This window comes from Lissotriton vulgaris, chromosome 9, assembly GCF_964263255.1.
Source record: "Lissotriton vulgaris chromosome 9, aLisVul1.2, whole genome shotgun sequence".
NCBI lineage: Eukaryota > Metazoa > Chordata > Amphibia > Caudata > Salamandridae > Lissotriton > Lissotriton vulgaris.
In genome coordinates, this window is record NC_141697.1 from 692,809,388 (window position 1) to 692,822,026 (window position 12,639).

A 12,639-nucleotide genomic window follows, 5' to 3' on the forward strand; every position below is an offset into this window, starting at 1 on the left:
TTAGCAAAAGATTGTTTGTGCCTCTAGTGTTTCTGGATCCTCCAGATATCGTCAGCTTCTGAGCGAGGTATCTAGGTGAGCTCAGGTGGACAGCCTTGTGCGTCAAGCAAGCGATTTTCAGGTGTATTCTAGCTTCAAAAGGCAGCCAGTTCAGGGATTTGAAGTCAGGGGAAATGTGTGAGTGTTTTTTTGATCCAGTGATGTTCATGTTCAGATGTTCAGTGAGTACATGTTGTGTCCCTCTAAAAGGGTGGAATGCTACCCCCGTCGCCAGAACTGGCGAGGGGGTAGTATTCCAATTCGTATGACACCTTACTCGACATGTTTTGATAATGCTATGCCAAAGTTAGCAATAACAGTTTTGCGCTATATAAATATGCCATACAATACAATACAATTATAATGCACTTAAGAGTATATGGTATAGCGTTATCATGGAAACAGCTAAAGGACTTGGTTCCGAAAGCTGCAGACAGGCTCAGCTCATGCTAGAGCACCATCTCACATAATTCCAAGCACTCTGCCTCCAGGATTGTTAAGGCCTGCCATAGGAGTGACTTATAGGAGTATATGTGTCAATTTTAGGGTTAGATATAGGTATACTATATCTAAAGCAAGGGGTGATTACACCACCTTGCCCCAGCTGTGTTACCAGCCAGTTGTGTCTGTTTAGATGGCCAGCCAGCGGTGGCACAAAACATGCTGCAGCCCCTGGTAGGCCTTGGGTGCACTTATGCCCTGGGTACCTAAGGTACACTGTACAATGACTTACAAGAGTGACCCAATACCAATTGGTAAATGCACCTAAAGTACATGGATGTCAATTTAGAGAGAGAACAGCTGGGCTGTGGGTCTGATTAGCAGGCCCACAGCCAGGGAAAGTTGTAAACCAGTGAAGCAAGAAGCAAAAATCTGGGGTGACCATAGGATTGCAGACCCTACTCTCGTACAATGGGTATGCGAAAATCCGCATCCTTGAGGTCTAATGTTGCTAGGAAGTCTCCTTGCTGGAGCAACGGGAGCACTTGCTGTAGTGTGATCATATGGAAGTTCTCCGACAGTATTTATTGATTTAGGGGTCTGAGGTCCAATATTGGTCTGAGGGAACCGTCCTTCTTGGGAATAAGGAAGTATAGTGAGGTTACTCCCGTCCCTTGGTATTGGAAAGGGACTGGCTCAATGGCCCACTTTTCCAGCATGCATTTCACCTCTTGTTGTAGCAGGGTGATGTGTTCTTTGGACATAGGACGGTGTCTGGGTGGTATGTTGGGTGGAGTAGAAGTGAATTCTAGGCAATAACCATACTGGCTAATTTGTCTCACCCACCTGTCTGTGGTTATTGCGTTCCAGACTGGTAGGAATTGTTGGATTCTGCCTCCGACCGGTGTTAAATGGTCTGGAGGTAGTGTGATGAAGTCACTGTTTTGCGGCAGTGGGGGCTCTGGTGTTATTGCCTCCACGTCCTCTTCCCTTATTATTGTTGCCCCTATAACCTCCTCTGTTGGAGTTCTTGTTAAAGGAACCTTGGGTGTTGCTTTTGTATGTGGACGAGGTTTTTGAAGTATTGCCCCGTGTAGCTGCTCTGTATGAGGAGCGTCGAAAGGAATCTCTGTGTTGTTGAAACTGCAAATGCGCCCATTTAGCAGTTTCTGTATCTTGATTGATTGGTTGGTTAAGAATGGTGGATTGCACCTCATTCTTAAAGCCAGAAATACGTAGCCATGCATGTCTTCGTATTAGGACGCAAGTGTTAATGGACCTGGCTGCAGTGTCAGCTGCGTCAAGCGCACATTTAATGGAGGCGTTTGTAATAAATTTCCCCTCCTGTATGAGGTCATTAGCTTGGGCTTTGAAAGGCTCAGGCAGGTGTTGCATTAAATTTTCAAGCTGGTCATAGTGTGCTCTGTCGTAACGAGCTAGTAGAGCTTGTGTATTTGCTATTCTCAATGAATTGGAAGCCTGTGATGCTACCCTTTTACCTGAGGCCTCTAGTATTTTGGACTCTTTATCAGGAGGTGATGCTTCTCCTGTTGTCTGTGAGTTGGCCCTTTTGCGTGCATTAGCCACTACTAGTGAGTCTAATGGTAACTGACCTCTGATATAAGTAGGGTCTGTAGGGGCTGCTCTATATTTCTTATCAATCCTGGGATTGATTACGCGTGCCCTGGCTGTATCTTTAAATATATCTGGCACGTGTTTTAATAACCCTTTAAACATAGGAAGTGTTCTGACATTCTTTTCTGAAGTAGGGAATGTATCAAATAAAAAATCTTTGTCTATAGGGTCATTGTGCATGTCTACTTTGTGATACTGCGCTGCCCTATCTATTAGCTGGTTGAAGACAATGGTGTCGTCAGTAGGTGACAGCTTTGTTGGGTATGAGGAGGTGTCAGGGATGAGATGCGTGTCATATGGATCAGTAGGTTCACCCCATGGTTCATCTTGAGGGTTAGGATCCTCTGGATAGTCATAATCATGTTAAGGATCTTCCCCTGTGTCACCGTCATTGTCCCCAGAGTGCGTAGGAGAGTAAGGAGCAAAAGGCGTAGTAGGCATAGTAGGATAGAAAGGAATGAAGGGTCTGGAGGGAGAAGTCCCAAAGTCTTTCTTCTTTAGAGGAATGGGGGAATGAGAGTCTGTGTCCAATGGCCTCTTCTTCCTGTGTAGGATTGTGACTTTACCAGTCTCAGGGTTTATATAAATTTTTGCCTGATCTTCTGATGGATCTGGATGGAAGAGTTCTTCTTCCACTGTCCGTGGCTGTGTCTTTGACTTCTTTGGCTTAGTCTTTTTTGGATCGACTATTGCCTTTGGGTAGATAACCTTTCTTGGTTTGACGACTTTCGGCGCCTTATTGCTCTTTCTCGCCTCGACCTCTATATCCGGGTCGACGAGTGATTGCGGATCGACCGATCTTTAGGCTCGATACGCTTTTTGGGCTCGACAGCTTTTTTAGGTTGACTGTCTTTTGTCGAGTCAATGCCTTTTTTCGGATTGACTGGTGTTTTAGGAGCACTTGTTTTTGGTTCAATGACTTTCTTTGGTACGATAACCTTCTCTGGCTGGACCACATGCTTCGGCACGACGCCCTTTGTGTCGACAACCTTCTTCGTTTTGACGACCTTTGGCACAGCGGCCTTCTTTGGGTCGACGGCCTTGTTTGGTTCGGTGCCCTTCGGGTCGGCAGCCTTCTTCGGCTCGACGGCCTTCTTTGGTTCGGCGCTTCTCTTTGGTTCTGTGCCCTTAGGCTGTACGGCCTTCTTTGGTTCGACGCCCTTCGGGTCGACGACCTTTGTAGGTTCTAGAACATTCTTTGGGATAACGTTAATTGGACCTGGGGTCTCTGAAGGCTTAATCTTCAATTTCGGAGCCGAGCCGGACGGCGGGGCTACTGAATGATGTTTTGGATCTTGGCTTAGGCCTTTAGGCGATGCCTCGACCGGAGCCTTCAGTAACGGGGTAATCGGTGTCGGGGGGCAGTGTACTCACGATTTTCCCCGGTGGGATTTCGTCATCGGAGTCCGAGTAGTCCTCGACGGTGACGATCTCTAGATCAGAATCTTGCGCTTCTGGAAGATCTTGTTCATCCTCGAAGATGTTGTCTGGTTCCAGTGCCTGTCGCTGCATCTCTTGCCTAGCGGCCCGTCGAATCCGGATGGTTTTCTTCTAACAGAATTGGGCACAGGCTGGGCAGGTTTCTTCCTTGTGGTCTGGTGATAGGCACTTGTTGCATACTGTGTGTTTGTCAGTATACGGGAACTTGGAGTGGCATTGTGGGCACTTTTTGAACGGGCTCCTTTCTATCGACAGCAGGCCCACGTGGCGTTGAAAAGGCCCAATGGCCCGCGTCGACGACCGAGTCGAGATGGAAAGCTTGATCGATTCAAGAAGTACCGAGCGAGAACAATACCGTCGAAGTCCTCTAGAAAAGTTTAGTTTCGATTCCGAAGTTGGAGTATAGGAATAACATCCGAACCCAATGACGGAAAAAAACAATCTGAGGATGGCACAGTTGCCCATGCGCACTGTAGTCCAGGGTAGGAGTCACCTATCTCGTGATACTTCGAAGACCCTTCCAGTACAACAAGGTGCAATCATCCGGACCCAACACTAGGCGGCGATCTATAGACAGATATGAATTCAGCAACCCACATGCCTCGAACATATATATTCTAATTCTTACCATTGTGGAGTGTGGAGAAGAGACATAACTCTCAAGAGTCAAAGTTTCTAGTGAGTCATGATGACCCTCCGCTCCCTAAATAGTGGGAATAAACAGCTTATTAAACTGTTGGCATGTGCATATATGGTTTAGGCTTGCTGCATTTTTTCTTGTGTATTTGTACAAAGGTATATCACTAAATCCAGGATTCAAATGATTACATTTTGTGCAGGGATGTAAATCACAACGAAGGGGCCTCATGACTATTTGGACTGCTCTTTCCTAAGTACAGTATTTGTTGAATGACATCTGTGAGGCAATAAACAGTGTTTTTCTAATATAAATGTTGCTGAATATGACCTTTGCACTGTTGTAATAAATGTCAAATACGTGTTTATCAGTACAGTGCACTAAAGAAGGTGTTATTGGGCTACATTAATTTTTGATTCCGTGGTATAAATATAAATATATATCCCTAATGTGGTGAGAACTCCTATGTAATATGCATGTAAGCCCTTCTTTTTTCACAGAACACCTGTGAAATAATTCATCATCACAAACCTTTGGTACAGAAGAAAGTATCAGGTTCAGCCATTTCCAGAAGCGTGATGCCTTCAGAAACTTGAGATTCCATCACCTCTGGGGATGAGCAAGGTTCCAAGATGGTTTCTGGAAGAGTGAGTGATAACGTTATTTCATGCTCCACTGTAGAGTCCAACAGAGAAAATCTTGACAGACTGTGAGATTCTGGAAAGCAGTCCAGTAGCGTGATACTAGGACACTGTGCATCAAACATGACTGATGTACTTCTGGAAGAAGGTACAGCTATTTTGCTTTCTCCCACTCCATTTCCTTGTAGGCATAGAGTCCTTGAGGTTCGGCTTTCATGGAGTTTTCGTTTCTCTAAACACAAACAACGGCGTGACTTCTTTGGCATTCCTTTATAATCTGCAAAATTAAACCAAAGTTTAAATCATAGGTAAAGACGTCTTGATAAAATCAAATAAGTACCTCTGTGGCAAAACACCTAATAGGGGAAGTGATTTCAATTAAATTCAAGTTTATTTAGAATTTTAAAAATCCCAAAAAACTCAATGGTACATATGTAAATATCCTTTTAAAATGACTGCAATAGAACAATAAAAATACAATTCATCAATTATTATTTTGGAGACAATTTAAAAGCAAGCAATGCACATAAATATACCTAAAAATAAACATATTCTTAGTTATTCACATTAATCTGTGCAATGTTGAGGAATCTGGCCACATTATAAACTGTAGTCTCATCTGTGCTTGATCTTAGAATTTGTAGGGATTCTAAATGCTCCTAGCTCCCAATGAACAACAGACATTAATAAAATCCATTTCTTTTGGGGATGCCAGCATACACAGTACAGAAAAAATAACAAGCACTGGCGTTGCCAATAGGTCTCGCAGTAGGAAAGTTGGAGCTATTACAATTGCAAATAACAATGCCTTTTATTTTTGTTTTCATTTTAAAAACATAAAGGGCTTCGTCATTTACAAAACCAATAGCTCCAACTTTCCTACTGCGAGACCTATTGTGCACTGCACAGTATGGGTGAACGTGGCACTGCGTGGGTGTGAGTGGCTTTCAGTGAGTGGCGTTGCGTGGGTGAGTGGCGTCGCATGTGTGAGTGTTGTTGCGTGGGTGAGTGGCGTTGCGTGGGTGAGTGGCGTTGCATGGGTGAGTGAGTGGCGTTGCGTGGGTGATTGCATGTGTGAGTGGCGTTGCATGTGTGAGTGGCGTTGCGTGGATGAGTGGCGTTGCGTGGATGAGTGGCGTTGCATGTGTGTGTGGCGTTGCGTGGATGAGTGGCGTTGAGTGGATGAGTGGAGTTGCGTGGATGAGTGGCGTTGCGTGGATGAGTGGCGTTGCGTGGATGAGTGGCGTTGCGTGGATGAGTGGCGTTGCGTGGATGAGTGGCGTTGCGTGGGTGAGTGGCGTTGCGTGGGTGAGTGGCGTTGCGTGGGTGAGTGGCGTTGCGTGGATGAGTGGCGTTGCGTGGGTGAGTGGCGTTGCGTGGGTGAGTGGCGTTGCGTGGGTGAGTGGCGGTGCGTGGATGAGTGGCGGTGCGTGGATGAGTGGCGTTGCGTGGGTGAGTGGCGTTGCGTGTGTGAGTTGTGTTGCTTGGGTGAGTGGCGTTGCTTGGGTGAGTGTGGCATTGCATGGGTGATAGTGGGCTTGCGTGTGTGTGAGTGGTGTTGCGTGGGTGAGTGGTGTTGCGTGACAACTGCAATAATCTGATCTTCTATGTTTAAAAGCTTCTATATGTTAAAGACGCTTAAAAAAATAAAAAAGATTTTCTTTATCATAGTGTTTGTTGTTGTTTACGCGCCAACCATTTTCAGGGCTCGGCTCGTGCATGGTCACATTGACTCCTCAAACTCTCGGCTCGCCGCTTAATTTTGGGCTCGCACATATCCAATTCTAACTACAACCCTCAATTCAAACGAGGGCAGAGCAACGCGACACTTAAAGCAAGCCCACGGAATGGGACAGCGCTCCTCAGCAGTTGATTACAGAACACATCCCCCGCCCTCATGTGTCTGCTTTAGGCATAGGCGAGGGACAAGGATAGGTTATGCGAGGGAGAGAAACGTAAATATTAGGTGTGTTTACGTGAGAGAGAACCAGAGGTCGGGAGATGGGAGACAATTTAAGAAGGGGCGAATAGAATATGAGTAGGAGAAAGAGGGGCAAAGTGAAACATAACAGGGACGAGGAGAGAATGGCATGGGAGAGAATGAGGAAGCAAGCAACGGAGGCATAAGCATAACGAGGGACAGCGGGAGAGAAAGGTGAAGAATATAAAGTGTTACAAAAAAGTGGAGAAAAATTAAAGGGGCAAAGAGAGCGAGATAGAGGAGCGGGAGAATGAGTTAGATAGAGACAGAAGAAACAGAGAAGAAGATGGCGCTAAAGAAAAGGATTCAGTGAAAAAACGGAGGGGGGGGACGAGCAGTACGATACAAACAAAACACGAGAGAAAGATCTAACACGGAGTCAGACAGAATGATCGACAGTACAACAAAAATATACAACAAGACGGAGGGGAAGGCAGAGAAGGCCAGCTAGCTCAGTGGCAGACAGTTTATCAACCACGGAATGGTGAAAGGCCGGACTTGAAAGCATGTGGTGAAATGGAAGTAAACCAGACGGCAAGGCTGTGATTGCGTGGAGAGAGAGTAGTTGAGTGTATGCCCTGACAGAACATGAAAACGCCTATTTACAGAACTACATTGAGGAGAATCTAGCTACTGGATTCATCAGCCATTCCACATCGCCTGCCTCATCGCCCCTGTTTTTTATTCCGAAGAAGGACTGTGCAGAGTTGAGACCCTGCATCGACTACAGGGCCTTGAATAACATCACGGTGAAGAATAGATACCCCCTTCCATTGATTCCAGTCATGATGGACCAAATAAAGGGCGCTCGTTACTTCACCAAATTGGATCTTAGGGGGGCCTATCATCTGGTCAGAGTAAAGAAAGGCGACGAGTGGAAGACCGCTTTCCGAACAAAGTTCGGCTTATTCGAGTACAACGTCATGCCCTTTGGATTATGCAACGCCCCTGCGGCATTCCAATTTTTTATGGACGAAGTGCTCCGGGGCCTTCTGGACACCATATGTATGGTGTATATCGACGACATCCTTGTGTATTCAAGTACTCTCCAAGAACACTGCAACAACACCAGCTGTTCGCTAAACTGGAAAAGTGCCTCTTCCACGCAACAGAAGTCTCCTTCCTGGGGTACGTGATCAACTCCAATGGCTTTCAGATGGAAAGCGGGAAGGTCGAGGCCATCACGAATTGGAAAACTCCACAAGACGTGAAATCGGTACAGAGTTTCCTCGGCTTTGCGAACTATTACAGACGTTTTATCAAAGACTTCTCTAAAATCATCCACCCCATTTCCAAGCTGTTAAGGAAAAACGTTCCCTTCAAGTGGGGTGAGGAAGCTGAACAGTCTTTTCGTATCCTTAAAGACAGATTCACCCAGGCCCCCATATTGCGGCATCCCGATACCCAACTTCCATTCATTTTGGAAACCGATGCCTCTCAGTTTGCCTTTTGGGGGGGGGGGCTCTCGCAACCCCACCCTGAAACAGGACAAATCCACCCGGTGGCATTCTACTCAAAGAAACTTAGTCCTAGTGAAATCAACTATTCTATTACCGACAAAGAACTGCTTGCCATCAAGACGGGTTGTGAGGAATGGAGACATTACCTGCTAGGAGCTCGACATACCATCGAAATCTTTACTGACCATCGGAACTTGTTATTCTTAAAAACAGCAAAGGCTCTCACTCCTAGGCAATTGAGATGGACTCTCTTTTTCTCTGATTACGATTTTGTCATCAAGTATCGTCCCGGCCCTCAAAATGGAAAAGCCGATGCCCTCTCCAGGAATCAAGATACTCAAGAGACCCAGTCAGAAGTCCCCGTAGAACCATCATACATCCTTCCTGAAAAATCCTTTCCTGAAAACACCATTGCCTTGCTCACCTCCACAGACTTTATCGAGGATATAAGAGTGGCTTTAACGGATGTCGATGTCCAAACATGGCTTCAGGAAGAACCCCAATGGCGGTCACAAACAGATGAACTTCTGTACTACCTCCAAGCCTTGTATGTGCCGGACCCTGGGTTGCAAATGCAGGTGCTCAATTGGGCACATGACTCTGTGTTAGGTGGACATTGGGGAGTGTACAAGACTATCGCTACCATAGAGCGATCATTCTGGTGGCCTACCTTACAAAATGATGTCAAAAAATACGTAAGGAACTGTTCAGTGTGCACCCAAGGTAAAGCCAAACACACCAGACCTACGGGTCTGCTACGTCCGATTCCGGTACCCCCTAAACCGTGGCATACGGTCTCAATGGACTTCATTGTGGAGATGCCATTATGTCAAGGAAAAACGACTGTACTAGTGATTGTGGATCACTTGACCAAAATGGGTCATTTTGTACTTTTGGAGGGTCTACCTACATCCGCCGAACTGGCCATGGTTATATTGCAGCATCTCATCAGAGCACATGGCATTCCAAGAGTCTTCATTACAGACAGAGGGGCTCAATTCACATCCCGTTTTTGGAAAGCCCTTTGTGAATCTTTAGCTATTGATGTCAGGCTCTCTACGAGTTACCACCCGCAGACAGATGGCAAAACGGAGAGGCTCAACCAAACTATCGAACAATATCTGCGTTGCTTCACATTGCAAAACTCGACGGATTGGGTTACCCTCTTATGGCTAGCAGAATTCACGTATAACAACTCTGACCACTCCACCCTGGGTTGTTCCCCTTTCTTTTGCCTTCTTGGGTACCATCCGAACATACTTCCATTCGATTGGCCAGTAACAACCAACCTGCCCAGTATTCAAGAACATCATGCACATTTACAGGCTGTACGGATAGATGCGAAGCGCCACTTGGCAGAAGCTCAGGCCTCGCAGAAATGCTACGCCGACAAGAAACGCACTCCAGAACCGGTCTACCAGGTGGGGGACAAGGTATGGCTTTCCACTAAAAACATACATCGCCGGGGTATTAACAAACTCAAACCTAGATACATTGGTCCCTATAGTGTTGAGGAGGTCATCAACCCTGTGGCACTGAAATTGTCTATTCCCCAGAACTGGAGGATACATCCTGTTTTTCACGTTTCTCTACTCCTGCCTTGTCCCTTGGACACTAGATTACCCGTTCATCCTTCCCCAGTGTTAGTAGAGGGATTGGAGGAATACGAGGTAGAAGAGTTGTTGGATTCACGTATCCATCGGGGCAGAGTGCAGTATTTGGTTGGTTGGAAAGGATTTGGGGTAGAGGAAAGAACATGGGAACCAGAGCAGAATCTTCACTGCCCTGACTTGGTAACCCAGTTTCATCTGCAGAATCCGGGGAAGCCCGGTCGACCGCCGGGTCGGCGATCCTCGAGAGGGGGTTCTGTAGCGATTACCCATAGCTGGAGAGATAGTATAAGGAAATATAGCTGCAGCACTACATCTCCCAGAAAGCCCGGGGGCCTGGCGAAACAGTCCACGCCCCCTGGGAGAGTATAAAAACACTCCTTTCCCATTACCGGATGCTTGTCAATCCTTCCGGTTTTACGATCGTGTTTGGAACTAGCTTTTCTTGTGTTGCGAGAGTTGGGAGTGCGCGGACGCTTGCCTTCCCGCTGAGGACGTCGAGAGTTGGGAGTGCGCGGACGCTTTCCTTCCCGCTGAGGACGTCGAGAGTTGGGAGTGCGCGGACGCTTTCCTTCCCGCTGAGGACGTCTAGATACTTTGTTTGTTCATTTCTCGTAAGTAGAATTCAGACACTTAACATTCAGCACGGCCGTGCTATCATAGTGTAGTTTCTACTTTTCCTTCGGATCATCCCTGAAGAATAGTCGTACCATTCAGATACTGAACCCATCTGCCCACCGGTAGTGAATCAAACTACTCAGTGATAGTAACTTAAACTTATTTCTTCCTTTGATCGAGCTGTGAGTTAACAGCCCACCATCCGCTTGAACTTGAGTCATCATCCTTTCCCAGACTTCAGGCTGTTTCAAGCGGTGGTTATCAGTAAGTGAATACTTGGTTATATGTACATTTGTAACAACTATGGTATCTTCCCACTTGTAGTGCTAAACAAGTGTTCTTGTATTTCCAGAAATTGTTGTGACTTGAAGTCGTCCGAAGTCTTAGACCAGACCTTGAGGGGTGTCTTCACAACAACCTTCCCCGATCAACTATCCTTCCCCTTACCTGGAGGACTACCTGTCTCCGGTGTGTATGTCACACGGGGAGGGTCAGTGCTATCGGGTATAGGGAAGACTATCATCTCGCCGTGGTCCCCGCTGGCTAGACACCGCAGGTTAGTGGCTTGTGTGTTCTTCACTTGGTTTACTTGTCCGCTGCTAACCGTGACAACTATATCTAAAGCAAGGGGTGATTACACCACCTTGCCCCAGCTGTCGTGCAGCCAGTTGTGTCAGATTTAGATGGCCAGCCAAGGGTGGCATAATACATGCTGCAGCCCCTGGTAGGCCCTGGGTACACCTATGCCCTGAGTTACAGGGTCTGATAAGGTGGCCCAGTACCAATTGGTAAACGCACCTAAGGTACACGTTGTAATTTAGTGAGAGAACAGCTAGGCTGTGGGTCTGATTAGCAGGCCCACAGCCAGAGAAAGTCGTAAACCAGTGAAACAAAAGCAAAAAATCTGGGTGATCATAGGATTGCAGACCCTACTCTCCTACAGCTAGTACTTTCGATTATCTCGGTATAAAACTATCTGAAAGCATGTCCTGAAAACAGCATTTGACCAAGATGATTTTGAGACACAAGCAGATAGTTGGCACCTTGGGGAAGGAACATCGTACATCAATTAGTAAACTAGTTGCTGCAGTTTTGCAGATCTCTGATTCAAAACCAGTGAGCTCTGCTCTTTATGGGGCTGAATTGTGAGGATTTGACAGAATGGACGATCTCTGCAGATCTGAATATTCATTTTTGAGGAGTTTGGTGTCGCTGCCCCAGAGTACCCCACTCCACCCACTAAAGTTGGACATGGTCAGGCAATACGTTGCTGACAAAGCTAAGCTACGCCAATTGTTATTTTGCATGCGGATTAGGTCCACTCCAGAACTGTTCTTGTATTCTTATGTCCTCACAGAATTATGCCACCTGGCTAAAGCTAACAAAATAAGTTGGTTGAACAATGTGAGGAGACTGTTATTCAACATTGGGTTATAGGAAACTCGGAAAAAAACTTACCTCTCATCTCTTCCCTCAAAAGACAAAGAAAACTCACTGTATTGGGTAGCTGAAGCTGCGCTTAGAAACTTATGTCAGGGGAGGTTAAAAACTGAATTTATGGATCTCAAACTGCATCGTTCTCTTGAGAATTACCTAGATATAATACAAGTACCAAACAAAAGGAAACTGTACATCCAGTTCAGGTTTGGTATACACCCCCTGAATGTATTCACAAGCGGATGGCAATGTAACCTATCAACATCTTGGACTTTGTTTGGCTGCAAATCATCCATTGAACCTGTTGCTTGTCCGGCATATGCACTTCCAAGGGCAATTTGGCTAAAACCTATATTTAAGCAGTTGAGAACTCGCAACCATGTAGAAGCCATGCAAATTTTAAGATCTGATGCTAGACCTCTGTTTGTTTGCCTGTACTGTTGCTAAATTTCTCAGACAGATGTGGGGGATCAGGTGAAACACTGGCTTTCTTAGATGTCAGCAGTCGCAGATGACAACTGCCTGAAACTAATACGTACTACAAACCATCTGCAAAAAACAGTCTGCTTTTCTTTCACAGCTTCCATCCAATACCATTGAGGGAAAACCTCCCTTACAGCCAGTTTCTATGCATACGACAAAACTGAAGTGTCACAAAAGATTGCAAAAAGAAAGCACTTGATCTAACCAACAAAATAAG

General features: G+C 46.1%; 1 protein-coding gene across 1 annotated transcript in view; it reads right to left on the reverse strand.

Moving 5' to 3' along the window:
* MEIOSIN (meiosis initiator) overlaps positions 1-12,639 on the reverse strand; it is a 2,303,138-nt gene that overhangs the window by 1,483,454 nt on the left and 807,045 nt on the right. The window contains exon 5 of the mRNA XM_086938419.1: positions 4,724-5,110. Within this exon, the coding sequence (XP_086794545.1) occupies positions 4,724-5,110 (387 nt within the window). The remainder of the gene's footprint in view (positions 1-4,723; positions 5,111-12,639) is intronic.